The sequence below is a fragment of the Podarcis gaigeae genome (assembly GCF_964106915.1).
Source record: "Podarcis gaigeae genome assembly, chromosome: 5".
Lineage (NCBI taxonomy): Eukaryota > Metazoa > Chordata > Lepidosauria > Squamata > Lacertidae > Podarcis > Podarcis gaigeae.
In genome coordinates this window covers 93250303-93269404 of record NC_139681.1, presented here as the reverse complement: position 1 = coordinate 93269404, position 19102 = coordinate 93250303, and the positions used below count along the sequence as shown (strand labels likewise).

Below are 19102 nucleotides of genomic sequence, written 5' to 3'. Positions count from 1 at the left end.
TGCTAGATCCTGCCTGAGATCCTGTACTTGTCCTTGCCTGGTTCCCTGCCTCATGTACTGCCTTGGCCCTGTTGGACTGACTCCTAGCAGAACCTTTGGATTCTGGTCCGGTCCTGGACCGCGTTTCACGGGTTACCCCCGGGCCCAGCACACTTGCCATGGTGCACGTACACACACAAGCAACCTCTGCCAAACATTGGAGCAACACATCCACATTTGATGGGTTGAATATGGCTCAGAATTGGAAAAGACCACGAGGATGACTATATTTATAAAGCTTGAAGAGTTTCTGTTAGGAATGATAGGGGCTGAAATTCGCCCCTCCCAAAAAAAATGTTAAAGTTGTCTATGTATGTACCAACAGCAGCTTGGATTCTATATGTGCAGAAATGGAAGGAAGAAGGTCCAACGATAATGGAGTATGCTGCTGGCAGTTCCCACACTGCAAGAAGCCAAGCTACAGGGAACCAGGCAGAGGGCCTTCTCGGTAGTGGCACCCGCCCTGTGGAACGGTAGTGACACCCTACAGATGTCAAAGAGATAAACAACTACCAAACTTTTAGAAGACATCTGAAGGCAGCCTGTTTAGGGAAGCTTTCAATGTTTAATAGACTATTGTATTTTAATATTCTGTTGAAAGCCGCCCAGAGTGGCTGGAGAAGGGGTATGAATAAATAATAATAATAATAATAATAATAATAATAATAATAATAATAATCTGCTTGAAAAGATCCCAGGAAGCTCTTGAAAGACCAGGGAGTCCTGCTCACCCGCAGGAAGGAGTCGAGGGCACAGTTCTCCATGAACTCCGTGACTATCATGACGGGTCGGCTCTTGGTGACCACCCCCTCCAGGTGAATGATGTTTGGGTGGTCAAACTGCCCCATGATGCTGGCCTCGCTCAGGAAATCTCTCCTCTGCCGGTCCGTGTAGCCCACTTTCAGTGTTTTGATGGCCACAAAGATCTCCCTCCTGCCTGGAAGCTTGAGGCGACCCCGGCAGACTTCTCCGAATTCACCTGCAGGAGGGCAAGATGGTCACATGATGCAAGTGAGTGGCCACACCCACCGAGAGCACGGTCAGACCCCACCCCCTCCTCTTCCCTCGGTGAAAGGGAGGAGCTGGGCTGCCATCAGGTGACTTGCCTGCTCCAATCACCTCCTCGATTTTCACGCACGAAATGTCGATTTCCTTGGCAAACTCCCGGACGGCTTCATTGGGGTCCTCATAAGTGAAAGGGTCAATATAAACCTTCATCCCTGGAGTGACTGCAAGGACAGAGAAGCGATGGATAAGGACCCATGCTTTTATCACAATAGATAGACATATCTGGGGCTCATTTAAGTTTGACTCGCCTAGGTTCTTGATTATCCCTAAGATTAAAGGTAAAGGTAAAAGTACCCCTGCCCGTACGGACCAGTTTTGACAAACTCTAGGGTTGTGTGCCCATCTCACTCTATAGGCCGGGGGCCAGCGCTGTCTGCAGACACTTCCGGGTCACGTGGCCAGCGTGACAAAGCTGCATCTGGCGAGCCAGTGCAGCACACGGAAACGCCGTTTACCTTCCTGCTGGTAAGCGGTCCCTATTTATCTACTTGCACCCGGCGTGCTTTCGAACTGCTAGGTTGGCAGGCGCTGGGACCGAACGACGGGAGCGCACCCCGCCGCGGGGATTCGAACCGCCGACCATGCGATCAGCAAGTCCTAGGCGCTGAGGTTTTACCCACAGCGCCACCCGCATCCCATCCCTGAGATTAGAATCATATAATTATAGAATTGTGGAGTTGGAAAGGACCACGAGGGTCATCTAGTCCAACCCCCTGCAAGGCGGGATTCTTTTTGCCCAATGTAGGTCTAGTGGCAAATTATGCAATTATTTTTCTTTTTAAACTAAAAAGGTGGTTTTTACATGCCTTCAATTCAGTGACACCCGTAAAGGAAAATCCTGTTCTGAATACTATGGACAGTTTTTCCTTATTACAATGAGGGCTGGAAACTTGTAATCTCTTTTGTCAAAAAGGAATGCAAAGGTTCTTGGGGTTGGAAGAATGCCGCCAGGAATTGCCATAAGGAAGCACAGTTGTGAGGATACATGATCCTCACCGCTATGTACCACCTTTCCATGGGAGAAAGAGGACGAAGAGCAACAAGGGTGACTGCCTCCTTTGGGGCTGCTGAGCACACACAGGCATGCAGGCATCTCTGGGAAATAAATGCAAGCTTGAGAAAGCAGAACCCACAAAAACAATCTTCACATGCCTGTGTGACTCAGGTGCTCATGCCACCCCTGGCTTGATACTCACTGTATTGCTGCAGCTTCTCCGTATACTCCGAGTCTGTGTTGTTTTGTTGCTTCCTGCCCAAAGAGAAAAGAAGGCATCAAACAGCCTGCAACATTACCCGCCTCCTGGTCATCTTTCCACCAAAACCTGAGCACTGGAACACTGAACACCATTGCACACAGAGAGCCGAAATCTATTCCACCCATCCTCTTGGTCTGTTATCTATCATTGCACAGTTAGTATCATCCATGCACAGATAATAGCTGGAGAATATTCAGTCAGCCCTGGGATACCATGAAGGCAGGGTGCTATAAAGGGCTTCTGTGCTTAAGCTACATTCATTGCACCTCTAATTGAAGGGCCACAGTCTGCACTTTCCGCATTCTGTTTCCCTCTGACCTCGCAGCTTATAATTCCCCTTTCCCTCCGTGGATATACAGATATCTATACAGACATGGACAACTGAGAATTGCACACCATGCATCTGATGAAGTGGAATCAAGTCCACGAAAGTTGGTGAGATGGGGGAACCTGCGGTTCTTCTAGAAGCCGTCAAACTGCAACGACTATCAGCCCTAACCAGCATGACCCCTGCAGTGTTAGAAACTCATATACAGTGGAACCTCGACTTACATACGCCTCGTCTCACGGACGATCCAAGTTGCATTCACGGCGAACCCAGAAGTAAACACTGGGTTTGCCACGATTCACACATGCGGCTTCTGCCACCTGCGCATGTGCAGAAGCGCACTACCACCGAATGCGCACATGCACAAGATGCCTCTTCTAGCATCCCATTTTGACCAGCGGATGGACCTCCGGAATGGATGATGTCCGTAAGTAGAGGTTCCACTGTATATATATATAAGGTGATCACCAAATAGCACCTTAAGCCATGGTTGAGGTCGCTACAATGGAATGTCTAGGCACCTCCCCCCACCCCTGATGAGATCTTTATTGTTGTTGGTTTCATTTCTATACCACTTTATATTTTAAAGAACAAATCTCAAAACAGTTTACAATACATCAAAGCATCAAATAAAGCAGTCCAGAATAAGGCAAATGCAAGCTTCGGGGAAAATACTTCAAATCTTTCCATAAGTGACGTCTTGCTTTCCCCATCTGCCAACCTGGCATTCAGAGATCTCCATGCAGTCGCAATGGGACTCGCACCAGTCGCAAAATGCGCCTTGCGACTGGCTAATTTCCAGCACTGGATCCATGCTCAGGGACAATGCGAAATGGGAGTCCAACAACTTCTAGAAAGGCGAAGTCTCCCTGTCCCCGACTTAAGTCATAATCAATCGGTCTTGGAGGTGCCGCAAGACTTTTGCTTGTTCATGCAAGCCAGGGATAGACAACGTGGTGCCCTCTGGACCCTGTGGATTACCACCCCTGACCACCGGCCATGCTGGGAGTTGAGTGTCTAGCAACATCTGGAGGAATGGGGGCCATAGTCCAAAACATCTGGACAGCACCACAAATTGGCTACCACCAATATAGGCAGATCCAATCCTTGACAGAATGAATAGTCACCCCCCTCCCCAGAGCTCAGGCTCTCCCTTGTCCCCGCCGGTACCTGAAGCAGACAATGGCTATCACCACGACCGCGATCACGAAGACGAGGCCTGCGGTAGCCGAGCCCACGATAAGAGGCAGTTCCTGGAAGCTCTTGCTACTGGAGCCTGTTAGGAGAGGAAGAAAAGGGAGGAAGAGTGTTGGAAGGTGGGAGTGGAGAAGGAAGGGAGATGCTTGGACGGCAGAAGCCTGTGGGGAAGGGAGGGGAAGGTGCAGAGCTCATACCATCCTCCACTGGCGTCCGAAACTCCATGGGGAGGCTGTACATCCCATAGCCAGCCACCGTACGAGCCCGGACCTGCACTATGTAGGCAGAGTTGGACTTCAGCCCTTCCAGGCGCACGTTGTTCTTCTGGCTGGTGACGGTGTTGGCGATGCCGTCACTCTGCTCTTGCTGCAGTGAAAGAGAAAAGGGGCATCTCAGGGTCACATCCAGCCCTTCCCCGACTTGGATGGTTTAAAAAGAGGATTAGACTAATTCATGGAGGAACGGCAATCAAAGGCTACTAGCCCTGATGGCTGTCTTCTGCTTCCACAGTAGGAGGCAGCAATGCTTATGAAGACCAGTTGCTGGAAACCGCAGGAAGGTAGAGTTGCTCTTGTGCTCGAATCCTGCTTGCAGGTTTCCCACAGGCATCTGGTTGGCCACTGTGAGAACAGGATGCTGGACTAAATGGGCCATTGGACTTATCCAACAAGCTCTTCTTGTGTTTCTAACACCTAGAGGGCCAAAGGTTCCCCACACCTGCTTTAGGCGGCTCTACAGGAAGGGACAGGAACGCGGGTGGCACTGTGGGTTAAACCACAGAGCCTAGGACTTGTCGATCAGAAGGTTGGCAGTTCGAATCCCCACAACAGGATGAGCTCCCGTTGCTCGGTCCCTGCTCCTGCCAACCTAGCAGTTCAAAAGCACGTCAAAGTGCAAGTAGATAAATAGGTACCGCTCTGGCGGGAAGGTAAACGACGTTTCCGTGCGCTGCTCTGGTTCGCCAGAAGCGGCTTAGTCATGCTGGCCACATGACCCGGAAGCTGCATGCCGGCTCCCTCGGCCAATAAAGCAAGATGAGCGCCACAACTCCAGAGTCGGCCACAACTGGACCTAATGGTCAGGGTCCCTTTACCTTTACAAGAAAGGGACACGCAGAGCGAAGGCATTCAAGGTCACCCCAGAATTCTCCTTTGCACAACTTTCTAGTGGTTTTCTCTACAGAAAGGCAGCCTGGGAAAGCTGTGCATTGATAAGATACTTCTTCCATGAAATAACCTGCATTCTCTCCTCCTTATCATAGCTAATTGTCATTATTTGTTGCTGCTGTCATTAACCGTTGCTCTGTACAGCACCTCTCATTGCTAAAGTGTTTTGTTATATATGGAGTAGAATCCAGCACCCTCCAGATGATGATGTTCCCCAACTCCCACCGTCCATATTCCCCCATCTCTGCAGCAATCATCACAACCACCCCTGTCAAGTATGCCAGCATCACCCCAGCCCGCTACCTTGCAGGCAGGGCGGCGGCACAAACAGCAAGATTTGAACGGAGGTCTTCCTGTTTGGCCGGTAGAATTCAGCACACTAATTCCCCTCTCAGCGGGAAAAGAAGTGCGCCGAGCGTTTGTCAAGCTGAAGTGTGCCCGCCACGTCCCTGCCAGAGGATTAGCTTTACCTTCTCAAAGTACTTTATCTCGTAGTCCAGGATGATCCCATTGGGCTGTTTCGGAGGCTCCCAGGAAAGAGTCATGCTGCTTCCCGTGCTGCCGTGCAGATGCATTGTGGGAACTGCTGAAGGAGCTGTGGAGGGGGGGGGGGAGAAGAAGCATCAGTCTCCCTCCTTATCAGCAGAAATAACAACTGATTCGGCTCCCCTGACAGACAACTCGAGGGATGAACATGTGAGTCGCTGAGGTCCTCAATGCAACACCCAAAGACACCTTGGTGCCTCTGTCCCCCCCCCCCCCATATTTCTCTTGGGGTCCATCAGGGCTCCCCATCACTCCTGATTTTCAAAACGCCTTTCATAAAGATTGTTATTGTCTCTCTCTTTTTAAGGAGCCAGCAGCAGCTGGGCTAGCAGGCTTCCAGCTTCCTTTCCTTTCTCTATGGCAGCGGTTCTCAACCTGTGGGTCCCCAGATGTTGTTGGACTACAACTCCCATCATCCCTGAGCTCTGGCCTTGCTAGATACGGGTGATGGGAGTTGTAGCTCTACAACATCTGGGGACCCACAGGTTGAGAAAGGCTGCTCTAGCATCTTCTGGGCCTGATTTGGGTGCTCAAAGGAAAGAAAGCAGCCTGGTCTTCCAGCTCCCATCCAAAACATTCAAGTAAGGGGGGGGGAGGCAAACCTGCAGGTGCTTTGTAAGTTTGAGGAATAGCCATTTCCTTGGATGCATTATTTTTTTCTGAAGATGGGGGCCACCCTGGTGCTTTTGGGGTGCTTTCCCTGTATTTTGGGCAGTTGGTTTTTTTTGGAAGCCAGGGGTTCACCTGCAATTTTCTTGTTAGGTTGCGTGTGTTTGCGCTGCCTGTTTTGGAGGTGAATTTTGCCTGTCTATTTCACCTGTGTTTTGCTTGTTTTGTGGGGTTACATTTCGGTGTTTTGCAAGTCTGAGAATCACCAGTATTTCTTATGTGAATTGTTTTCTCCAGCATGAATGTTTGATTTTCCAAATGTGTTCCTTGGCCCCAAAAAGGGTGGGGCTCCTTGGCCAGATTTCTACTGCCATTTTCTAAGATTTCCAGGACTCAAATAAAGCTGGAGGCACAACGAAGCATTCGCAAGACCACTAAAAATGGCTCAAATCCACTGGAGAGCCAACTGGCGTTCCATTCGCTGTGTCAAACAGGTCACTGTGAAAGGCATGATAGGCGCCAACGTGTCTGCTAAGCCACTGGAATGCAGGGCCTGAGCTGGAAGATCCAGTCCATCATCCAGAACGGAAACCCTTTTCGCTTCCTCTATTGCATATCCCAACAGAGGCAGCCTTCTGGAAAGGTCGGTAGCCCTTCATCAAGCTCCACCAGCAATTTCCCACTGGTCACATCGGAACAGCTGTCTTTGGGGCAACATGGAATGATGCCCACTATCAGGGCTGGCTCAATACATTTTGGCACCTGAGGCAAACCACAAAATGGCACCCCCTTGCCAGGGAAGAAGAGGGGAGTGAATATCTACGCCATGAGCAGGGGGGGGGGGGAGATGAAAATCAACATTGGTAACAGAGGGTGGGAGGAGATCAGCAGTGCCTCCTATTCACCGAGAGGCCGCTGTGGAGGCAGCATTTGGGAAGAGGGTTGCTGAGGAGACAGCAGGTCTGGCAGCAGAAGTGAGCAATGTGTTCTTGGATCCCCGGGGATCTTGCTGCCTGTGGCATTTGCTTCACCTTGTCTCATGGGAGAGCTGGCCCTGGCCATCCTGACTCCACAACAGGAGCCCCCAATCTTTGGAGGTCAGTGGACCCACATTTGTATTTCTGAATGAGTGCTGGAGCCACTCATCTGGACACTTCCCTTCCTCGTATCACTCTCCCCCCGTCCCAAGAGATCTGAGTAAAAGCCAGCTCCAGGAGAATCGATCTGAGCCTGGAAAAGGGCATAGAGATGGATGAAGAAGTCGGAAAGAACATCTCTCTTCCAAACTTCCTTCAGCTCTAGAAAGGTGGATCCAAGGTCTGGGGAGCCTGGAAGGCCATCACACTGGCTCATTTCATCAAAGGAGGGGAAATGCGTACAAACTCATTAAAAACAAACAAGCCTCGGGCAAGATTTTAGAAACAAAGGACGTAGTTACCGTAAGGCTCCTTCCCAATTCTTTAAGCAAGAACCACCAACACCATTTACGTTCTCTACAACAGCAACCTTAAATCCTTGGCTAGATGCACAACCAGATGCCCAACACACTTACAGGAATCCATGGCAGCTCCAGGACTCCAAGTTCAAGGCCTGTTTGGCATGAAAGGGCCTCAGCCCCAGAGGTTCCTGCTTCACCGCTGGCTCGGCAGAGATTGCCAGGGAGAGCCTAGGCAGCTGCCCTCCCTTTCCCATGAAGCACTCACCTGCCTGGTTGGTGGTGATGTTGACAGAGGCAAACTGGGGGTTCTGGAGGCTCTTGCTTGAGACTCCGTTGACGGCCTGGATCTCGAAGGTGTACTGTGTGTGAGCCATGAGGTTGCTGATGTAAATGTGCCTCTCGGTCAGGCCGAGTTGGCGGGGGACAAACTCCACGTTGTCGTCGCAGCGCATGCACAGCCGGCGCTCCACGCTGCACTTCTTGCAGATGACGTTGTAGAGCAGGTCGTCCCGGCCCCCAGAGTCGCGGGGCTCACTCCACTCCAGCACCAGGGATGTTTCGTTCACATTGGATATGACGTTGCGCGGGGCCGACGGGACACCTGCCACGGGATCAAAAGAGGCTCAAGTCCCCGAAAGACTTACCCTCAAAGCTGGGCTTTCCCCAGAGCCTTTCGCCACCCCTCTCCAAAAATAAAATAAAACGTTGCTCAGCATTTACAAAAAAGGCGCATGAGTCTTTGACGAGTTTTGCATACAAGTTTCTCTAGTCATCTTTACAGCCACCTTGTATTGGAGGAAGCAGAGGTAACGCTTTTAGGCGTGGCGGTTTGAGTGGGTACAATGCAAATGTACCCTTTTCTCTCCCGAACTAAGCTCTGAAAAAAAGAAGACTGGTTCTGCAAGTCTGCAGCATGGTTTAGTCCGAGACAGGGTAAAGCTGGCTGCAGAGGGCACCGATTGGCTAGCACCTGTGACATCAGAAACCGCTGGCTGGGTAGAACGGAGGTTCCTGGCAGGAAGGTTGCTATTGCTCACGGAGAGGGAGATAGGGAAGGAAATTGGTGTGGGGCATAAACACTGGCTGAGGTACAGGATTGGTTCTGCTGGTGCATTTAAACCACCAGGTAGCCTCCCGGCTACCTTTCCTTCCAGTAAGCAACAGCATCCCAAAGCTAGTGTAGAGGCTCCACCCCCCCCCCCAAAAGCCATTTCTGTGTGGCGTCACCAGCATACCTCTTTTCCCATCTTCCCAATTCCCAAAGCAGCTTTGCAAATCTTTTGTGAATTGTTAGTTTCGTCAACAAAGCAATGGGCGGAAGTATAAATGCACTCATGTGCTACCTTAGAGGTTCATCTCATTGGCCTTGGTACCCTCAAGCTAGAGTGGAATAATAAGCCCAAAATAAACACATTTTGAAGTGAAACCGAAACGCCAAGCAGCAGAAGGGCAGACTTACTGGTGCAGGCACTGTCGGGTGGGTCGGTGTCTGACCGGAAATAGTTGTTCTGGCACATGCAGAGAGTAGCTGCCCCGGAGCTTGTCCGACTGTTGGGAGGGCAAGGGGTGCACCGACTTTCCCCCTGCTTTGACTTGAAGGTGCCCGGTCCACAGGCTGGAAGGGAGGGAAGGAGAGAGAGGAGGAGGGAAGGAAAGAGAGGAGGTCTCAGTTACTGGCACACAACAAGAGATCCAATTTAGCCCCATTACACGCAAACGCAGAGCTGGTACACATCTGCAAAAAACCAAATGGCTTCATATTTCAGCCTACTTTTTTGTTGCAACACCTCACCCAAACGAATGCCCTTGCCAGGCTGGGCAATAACAAGCAAATCCTAAAATTAACAATCACTGTGGCATGTTGGCCACAGCATGGAGCGATGGCTTGCATATTGTTAATCATTATTATTGTCATCCCAGGACAGGCTGCTGCAACAACATGAAAACACAAGGCTGGGATCAGTTAAAGTAATTTATATGCAGAAGAATATGGTGTTGTGAGACACAGACAAGCACACCCTGATCTTTATCTAGATAAATGAACCATCGCAGAGCAAACACTGGTGGTGCAAATTCTGGGTTGCCTGCAGCACCTGAAGTCAGGTTCCTAATAGTGGCTGGAAAAGGGCCTTGGTGGTGATGGCGGTGATCTGTATCTTCCTCTTACCTTTTGAGGGGAGTTTTTAATATTTAATGCTGTATTGTTTTTAACACTCAATTGGAAGCCGCCCAGAGTGGCTGGGGAAACTCAGTCAGATGGGCAGGGTATAAATAATAATAATAATAATAATAATAATAATAATAATAATAATAATAATAATTATATTAGCTGCGACCTGATTCGCAGTCCTAATGGCGGCGACAATTGAAACTCTACTGCTGGGTACCCCCCCCCCAAGTGAGAACATGAAGACCTTGCCCTCGTTCTGAACTAGCTTTGGCCATAGCCAAATCTAACTGGCTACATGGCATCATCATAAAGCCAAATCAGAGCGAGGGCAGTGCTTTCTGTCCACAGCATCACCCCAGCTAGGAGAACCAATGGTGAACGATATTGGGAGTTGCGGTCCAACAACATATAGAGAGCCACACGCTCTCCTGCCTGACATTCAAGGCTGCTCCATTCCTCTCACCCACAGATCTCCCAGAGTCCCCTTCCTTCTTCCTTTTATTTCCAATCACTTCCAATGTCCATGAATGCAGGGAGGACAGCGTTGAAGCGGATGTGGATGAAGATGCCAGCTCCGAGAGAAGTTCAGTGAGGGAGGGCTGTGGCCCTGGGCAAAGTTTGCTTCTCTGTCTCTCCCTCTCTCTCAGATCCAAGTCTCCTGCCCCTTAAATGGGAGTTAGGATACAGCCATGTATCACATGTATACATGTACATGTATACATACACACACACACACACACACACACACACACACACACACACACATGTATGTATGTATACATACATATACATGTACATGTATACATGTCTACATATGTATACATGTATGTATACATGTACCATGTATTCACAGGCATGTGTGAACCCAAAACAGGGGGAGAAATTGCAAAGAACTTTCCAAATTTAAATCATCAGCAGGCCACCCTAACCAAGCTCTTTCTCTTCCACAATGATTTGAACAGTATTGCATTTTTTTATATATATAAACCACCAACTCGGAAGGAGAAATCCATGGAAGTACAATAAAAACATTAAAACGTCGCAAAATAATAATTGAAAAGCCCATAAATTTACACCCCACCGTTCAGCCATGGTCAGCTTCGACTTGGTGGGTGCCTTATGGTGGAATCTGCGTCCTGAGGGCTTTGTGGGAACATCCCCCCCCCCCCAGGCCGTGTGGGAACATTCCCCCCCATCTTTTCTTCCCAGAGCCCCAGAGGCGGGGGTGCCAGGAGACTCCTGCCTGCTGAGTTTCCCCCCACGTCTTCTCAAACTACCGCAGGAATCCCGGGTGAAGCGAGAGCAGCATCTCGCTCTGGGATTCCTGCTGACCTCGGAGCTGCCTCCGTGGACCAGACTGACAGTTGCTGAGCAGTCGGGCTGCGAGAGCCAAGACATTTTTTCCTTTCCACCCTCCAATCCCCGGGGGCCTGGAACAACCGACCACGTCCCAGGCCGTCTTTGCCTGGAGGGCTGACTGAGCCGTTTTCCACACAGCTCCTTTCTTTCCTCTCTCCTGCTCCTGGATTTGGTATTTATTATTGATTATGGTTATGATTACTACTTCAAATAAATATAGGGAAGAAAGAAAAATATGCAAGAATGGGAGAGAACGGGAAAAAAAGGAGAGGGACAGGCCGAAAACACAAACCTTTTGATCTAATAACTTCATGGCTGCCAGCTTTGATTGATTCCCAAACATACGCACCACCTTCTAGCAAGTGAAGCAGTTTCAGGCCCCCCATTTTTAAATATATATATATAGGGAGCCAGGCCCCTCAATGTTCAGAGGGTGTTCAGTTCTGTCCCCTGGCTCCTCACAACGTCAAATGTGACACCAGGAAATGGCACCGGGGCCCCTCAATCAACTTGATTGGGGAAACCCACCCAGATGGGTAGGGTATAAAATAATAATAATAATAATAATAATAATAATAATAATAATAATAATAATAATTTATTATTTGTACCCCGCCCATCTGGCTGGGTTTCCCCAGCCCCTCTGGGCAGCTTCCAACGAAAATGAAAGATGCACTAAAATGTCACATATTAAAAACTTCCCTGAACAGGGCTGCCTTCAGATGTCTTCTGAATGTCAGGTAGATGTTTATCGCTTTGACATCTGAAGGGAGGGTGTTCCACAGGGTGGGCGCCACTACCGAGAAGGCCCTCTGCCTGGTTTCCTGTAACTTGGCCTCTTGCAGTGAGGGAACCGCCAGAAGGCCCTCGGAGCTGGAGCTCAGTGTCCGGGCAGAACGATGGGGGAGGAGACGCTCCTTCAGATATACTGGACCGAGGCTGATTATTATTATTGAATCATAGAACTGTAGAGTTGGAAGGGACCCTGAGCACTATCTAGCCCAACCCCCTGCAATGCAGGAATACGCAGCTGCCCCATGCAGGAATCGAACCTGCGACCTTGCCGTTATCAGCATTGCGCTCTAATCAACCAAGCTATCCACATGGCTCCTCTGTTCTCAACAAAAAACAATGAATGCAGGTTAAAAAATTGGTCCCAATGAATCAATGGAACTGAGACTGGAGAACAAATGGTCGTTGCAGAAAGAGGCTCCCCATGATATACGTACACACACACACACACACACACACACACACACACACACACAGACAGAGTCCCAGATTTGAAATGCACAGAGCTGATCAGAAAACGAGTTGCCAGAATCCTGGACTGCACATCCAAGGGGAGAAGAGAGGACTGGAGTCTTTATTTGATGCTTTCCAACCCACCCAACGCCACATCTAAAACAATTTCATTGACGGAGTGAACTAGCACACCCGGCTAGATCTGAGATAAAAACAGCCGAGTTTGGGATTTTGGAAATGTTCCTGAGTGCATGGGAGTGAATTCACTGCCTTGTTTTACCTTTGGTAGTGAAGGTTGGTGGACACAGGATCCTGCCTTGAACTGAACCAGACCACCAGTCCAACACACTCAGAATTGCCTTTTTAATAGTATTAGTAGTATACCGCCCTTTACCCATAGATCTCAGGGCAGCTCGCAACATAACATTTCAATATAAAAAACACAAAATACATAACAAAAAATATGCCTTCCCTAACTGGCACCAGCTCCTAGTTTGGTTCATATCAAAATAGGAAGTACCTGGGTACTTTATTAAATACTGGGGACAGGGAAAGGAAAGTTATTGTTGACGGAAAGAGATGGCTGTGCAGGGTGGGAAGATAAGAGCTGCAAGGACTAAGCCTTCCATCTCCCCAAGATGGGCTCATTCTCCCCTTGAGTCTATTTGTAGGCTCTCCCTCTCTGCCGCCCTGAGGACGAGATGCTTTCCCCTTGTTTTCCTAAACGTTTAAGCTTCTGCAAAGATGCAGCAGATCCTGCGCTGCAAGTTCCGATTTCAAAACCTGTCGTGCTTTGAAGTGCAGGCTTCCCAGACTCCCATCCTGTGGCCAGAGCAAAAAATCCAACCCACCCAGGGCAGGACATGAGTACACAGCAGTAAACAGGAGGGGTGGAGGAATCCTCCCCACGCGTGGTCAGGCTCAGGGGCCCAGCCCTAGTGCGCCGACCCCGGCAATGACTGCCGAGGCAAAGCCCTCTTCATCCTGCCTAACCACAGAGAAGTGCCACAGGAATTTGGAGTGCGACAGGAAACTGGCAGGACTGCACCGAAACCAGAGTGGGTGGAATCCAGAGGCAGCAAACGCTGTCCTTGCCCTCTTGCCAAGCGCAAATCAGATGAATAATTTCCATATCCCCCTACCCTGCCAGATTTCTGGCAAATATTTAACGGAGCCTTTTGACTTTTCCATGTTCCCTTTCCAGTTGTTTGGTGAGGAAGGAAGGAAAGTGATTAGACCCACAATCCATCATCTCTTCCCAAGCTCCCCTAGACCTCAGCCCTGCTCTAGCTTTGAGGTACATGAATCATGTTTCATGGATAACATAGACCCCAGGCTCTATGTGCAGCCTCCTTGCTTCAGAAATTTATGGCTGCAGCATCTCACCATCCTGTAGTGGCCTGTGCTGCTATCATGTATCTTGCATTTTCATGCCTGGATAGCTCAGTTGGTTAGAGCGTGGCACTGATAATGCCAAGGTTGCAGGTTCAATCCCCGAATGGGACACCTGCATATTCCTGCATCGCGGGGGGTTGGACTAGATGTTCCTCAGGGTCCCTTCCAATTTTACAATTCTGTCATTTCATGATTCTGTAGATCTGAGACCTACAGATGAAGGGTGGTATACAGACAACGACAACAACAAACATCTTGGCTTGTCTGTGCTAGAGAGGTATCCCTTTCTAGAGTTGCACCTTATTTACCCTGGGCTGGGCCCAAATCCCGGAAACGTCTTAATGTGTCAACTTGTATTTGTTTATTTCTTCTTGCTTCCTGGGCACATGATGTCTGCTGAATGTGAGGGAAAGCATTCATGGCATTGACTCACCCTGGATGTGCAAATCGTGGCTTTTCGCCGCATGGTTATTACCCCATTGCAGCTACTACATCTCCCAAAGTGGGTTAGCCAATTACGGCGCAGTAAATGTGGGACAACCTTCAATCCCGAGGAAACAGGGAATTCTTTGTCACAGTGGTGTTGCTGTCAAGGTGCCTTCTTTCCAGATCTGGGCTCCACTGCCCCGAGGAGCCATGGACTGAGAGGGTCCCCAGAATATATGATGGCCTCTGGCATCTGGGGGACTTCAGCACCCAAACACTCCTTTCCGGAAGCCCATTGGTTTCTCTTGACCTTGGAAAGAGGCTGGCCCAGATCTTCTGGATCAGGTCTGGGATCTGCTTGGGCAACAACCAACGCTGACCTTGTCTCCTCTGACCGTCTGCCCAACTTCCCTCAGGCTCTGTTCCCAGCCATTCACGTTTCCTTCTTCCCACCTTGCTGGCATTCCAGACTATTTACAGCCCAGGCTGTCAGCAATAATTAACTTCTGGAATCCATTGCCACAAGATGCAGTCAAGGCCCTGGTGGCTCAGCCAGCTTTTTTTTTAATTTAAAGGATTAGGCAAATTGATGGAGGGCCGTTATGAGTCACAACAATGGAAGAGCCAGCTGCGAGCCAATGGCCAACTGGAGTGGCCAACCGGAGGCTTGTGGGAAACCTGTAGGCAGGATCGGAGCACAAGAGAGCTCTCCCACCTGTGGTTTCCACCAACTGGTATTCCATTGCTGCTTCCAACCGTGGAGGCAGGACATAATAATCATGGCTTGTAACCATCCATAGCCTTGCCCTTCGTGTTATCTTCTTTTGAAGTCATCCAAGAGGATGGCAATCCCTGCCTCCTGTAGGATAAGGTTACCAGACATCCCCGTTTCCCGGATTGACAAATCAGTTCCCTGACAAAATCCATCTATTTAGTAGGAAGTTGAAAAGTGTCCCCGGATTCATTGAAAAATATCTGGTAACCTTACCGTAGGAGCGAGTTCCATAGTTTAAACTATCACTGAGTGAAGAAGGACTTTCTCGCTGGGAATGGAACTTCGATGCTGAAAGGCCTTATGGTCACCAGACCAGAAGCCAGAGGATGGGGAAGGCTCTCTCTCTCTCCCTCCCCACCAGGTCCCAACTGGCCACTACTGGAGACTGTGTGCACTGGGAGACAATGGGTCTTTGACATAAAACAGGAAGGCAATGCTTATGTTTTTAATGCCAGGGTGATTCAGCATTAAAAGTCTAACTGAATTGGGCTTAAGAGTGCTGCCAATGTGTTCCTGAGGACAGTATATAATAGAATAATAGAAGTTGGGAGGGTCATCTAGCCCAATCCCTTGCAATGCAGGAATATCAACTAAGGCATCTATGACAGATGGCCATCTAACCTCTGCTTAAAAAAACTCCAATGAAGGAGACTCCACAGATCTTACTGTCAGACATTACTTCCTGATGCTTAGTCAGAATCTCCTTTATTGTAACTTGAAGCAATTGGTTTGGGTCCTACCCTCTGGATCAGGGAAAAAAACCCCAAGCTTGTCCATCTTCCATGTGACAGCTCTTGAGATATCTGAAGATGGCTCTCATACCTCCTCTGGGTCTCCTCTTTTCCAGGCTAAACATACCCAGCTCCTTGAACCATTCATCATAAGGCTTGGTTTCCAGACCCTTGATCAACTTGGTTGCTCTCCTCTGCACACCTTTCAGCTTGTCAACATCCTTCTTTAACTCATGGTGCCCAGAACTGAACACAGTATTCCAGGTGTGGTCTGACCAGGGCAGAATAGAGTAGTACTCTTACTGCCCTTCATCTGGACACTAGACTTCTATTGATGGAGCCTAGAATAGCATTGGCTTTCTTTGCTGCTGCTGTGTCACATTGTAGACTCATGCTCAGCTTTTGGTCCACTAAGACCCCTAGATCTTTTTCACATGTGCTACTGGTAAGCCAGGTGTCCCCCATCTTATATCTGTGTAGTTTTTTCCTACTGAAATTCATTTTGTTAATTTGGGCCCAGTTTTCAAATCTGTTGAAGTCATTCTGAATCCAGATTCCACCTTCTGCAGCATTAGTCACCCCTCCCAGTTTGGTGTCATCTGCAAATTGGATGGACACCCCCTCAATTCCTCCGCCCAAGTCATTTATAAAGACATTGAACAACAATGGGCCCAGGACAGAACCCAACAGCACCCCACTTGTCACTTTTCCCCATAAGACTTGGCCAGAGCCTTCATACCCAACACAATGTTCTCCAGATGTTGTATGAATCCAACTCCCATTGGCTCCAGCCAGCATAGCCAATGATGAGGGATTATGGGAGTTGTAGTACAACAACATCTGCAGGGCACCACACTGGCCACCCTGGAGCTAAAGGGCAATGAAAATAACTTGATGACAGCACATAAACTAACAAACCACACCCTTTCCTCATTTCCAGTTCATCTGCTTAATGGCTTTGGCCCGGTTTCAGCTAAACACTTGCCCACGGGTAAAATGGATCTATCCTGGGGACCCAGAAGGTCCATGGATAATTATATTCTGCCCTCTCAGTTCCCAAATCATCACCAAGTACTTAAAATTTTGGTACAGTTTGTACATTTTCTAATGAACCTGCGAGGGGGTGGGTTCTCCAGAATTCAGAATATTTTGATAAGCAGTGCTGGGTTTACTGGGAATTCAAAAGAAGAAGATGTGCCACAGGAGTCATCTGTGAGGAGCTGACATTGCTCCATGAAACCAATGGCTGTTGTAAACAGAGTGGGGGCGCAATCAGTCACAGGACAGTGGTGGTAGATGAGACCCTTTTGTTTCCACAATAAAACCAAGAGAAGGAAACGATATTACATTCCTGGGAGCACCAGCGTTTCCACAGATTTTATATGACAGACTCTACACATGAACCTGTGCTTTCCAATTTTTAATGTTAGAAATTTCAATAAATATGTTTTGAAGGGGAACATTGACAGAAACCAGCTTCACTATCACCAGCCAAGACTACAGGTGTCCTGCCTGATTCGTTTTGCTGAGCTGTTGCTTTTTGCTACAAATCTCTCCCTCTCTTTTTGGGTGCGTGTGTGTGTTCTTCAGTACCTTCTCTAAGCAAAACAATTTGCACATGCATTTTATTAAACTGCTTGCAGTTTTGGCAGAAACTGCCTCTGTGTTCTCTTCATAGAAGGAGCTGCCTTAATCTTGAGCCAGACCCACCTAGCGGACCTGCAGCTTCCTCCTCCAAATGGCCACGACTCGCCCCAGCTGGGGACTTGGCCTCCCCAAATCCTAGCACACTGGAAACACTGAGAAATGAATGTGGAACATCACACCTGCATAGCTCAGTTGGCGGAGAATGAGAACTTTAATCTCAGGGTTGTGGGTTCGCATTTATGCAAGGCAAGAGAGGCATTTCACACACCGGCTCAGTTATCAGTACAACACCCCTGCAAAGTAGGCTAGCATTTCCACTCCCTTACGAGAGACTAATGACTTACTAGCAGCCCCCTGCCTTCGCCTCCCATTCCCCGAGAGATTAGGCAGCCCCCCCCCCAGCCATCCCTCCTTGCTTCGCTCACCGGCAGATGACACCAAGTGCCCCTTCTGACTGCAGCCTGTCAGCCCTGTGGGCGACACCCAGCAGAAGCCCCCCCCCCCGCCGTGCGGGCAGCCCCCTAGCCCCCAACCCCTCAAAGCCGCTGCCTGCTCCGTTGGTTGGAACAAGGCGTCTTGTGTGACCCTCTTTTCTGGGGGGTTGATAAATGCCAGGAGGCCACAGCTGTGAGTAGCTGGATCCAAACCCTCAAACAGACTTCCATTCACATCATAATCAACCCCTTTGTTGCAGGCATGGCTGCAAGGATGGGGAGGGGGGGAAGGCTCTATATCTCCCCCTCCCCCCCCCAAAAAAGATTCAAAGTAGATGAATTAATCACAGGCTTTGGGGGCATACGGCTGGTTCCATCACTTTTTTTTTTGTACAAAGGATTCACAACAGCCGTTCCAAGCTGAGGTGGAATTGTTTTTCAGGCTCAATCGGTACAGCATGAGACTCTTGATCCCAGGGTTGTGGGTTCGAACCCCACGTTGGTCAAAAGATTCCAGTATTGCAGGGGGTTTGACTAGATGACCCTCAGGGTCCCATCCAACTCTACCAGTCAGTGATTTTAGGTGTGATATTATCTTGCAGCCCTGATCACAGTGAAAAGGTCAGGGACAAGGGAGTGCTTTGGCTCCCCAGGTAAGCCTTATAGCAGTGCTGCAGTTAACGACAGCTAATGACAACCAGAGTTGCCTCAGGATCATTTCAAAGCCATGCTTAGAGCAGGAATGGGGGACCTTATACAGCTCGGGGGGCACATGGAAATGGTGGGTGGGGCAAGAGGAAAAAGCAGGCAGAGCAACGAGGCGGTTGGAGGATGGATGGCGGCTAATGGATTGAGGTTGAATCCTGACAAGACAGAAGTACTGTTCTTGGGGGACAGGGGGCGGGTGGGTGTGGGGGATTCCCTGGTCCTGAATGGGGTAGCTGTGCCCCAACTGTGCAGCCTGGGAGTCATTTTGGACTCAAAGCTGTCCATGGAGGCGCAGGTCAATTCTGTGTCCAGGGCAGCTGTCTACCAGCTCCATCTGGTACACAGGCTGAGACCCTCCCTGGCCGCGGACTGTCTTGCCAGAGTGGTGCATGCTCTGGTTATCTCCCGCTTGGACTATTGCAATATGCTCTATTTGGGGCTACCTTTGAAGGTGACCTGAAAGCTACAACTAATCCAGAATGCGGCAGCTAGACTGGTGACTGGGGGCAGCCGCCAAGACCACATAACACCCATCTTGAAAGACCTACATTGGCTCCCAGTACGT

The 19102-nt window shown here is 49.4% G+C and overlaps 1 protein-coding gene across 2 annotated transcripts in view; it reads right to left on the bottom strand.

Annotated features, from left to right (window-relative positions):
* Positions 1 to 19102, bottom strand: part of EPHB3 (EPH receptor B3) — an 83133-nt gene that overhangs the window by 6393 nt on the left and 57638 nt on the right. For both annotated transcript variants that reach the window (XM_083739319.1, XM_083739320.1), the window contains exons 3-10: positions 9107 to 9262; positions 7913 to 8248; positions 5525 to 5649; positions 4086 to 4254; positions 3862 to 3967; positions 2304 to 2356; positions 1146 to 1268; positions 771 to 1018 (exon numbers count right to left, since the gene is read on the bottom strand). In XM_083739319.1, coding sequence (XP_083595445.1) covers positions 771 to 1018; positions 1146 to 1268; positions 2304 to 2356; positions 3862 to 3967; positions 4086 to 4254; positions 5525 to 5649; positions 7913 to 8248; positions 9107 to 9262 — 1316 coding nt within the window. The remainder of the gene's footprint in view (positions 1 to 770; positions 1019 to 1145; positions 1269 to 2303; positions 2357 to 3861; positions 3968 to 4085; positions 4255 to 5524; positions 5650 to 7912; positions 8249 to 9106; positions 9263 to 19102) is intronic.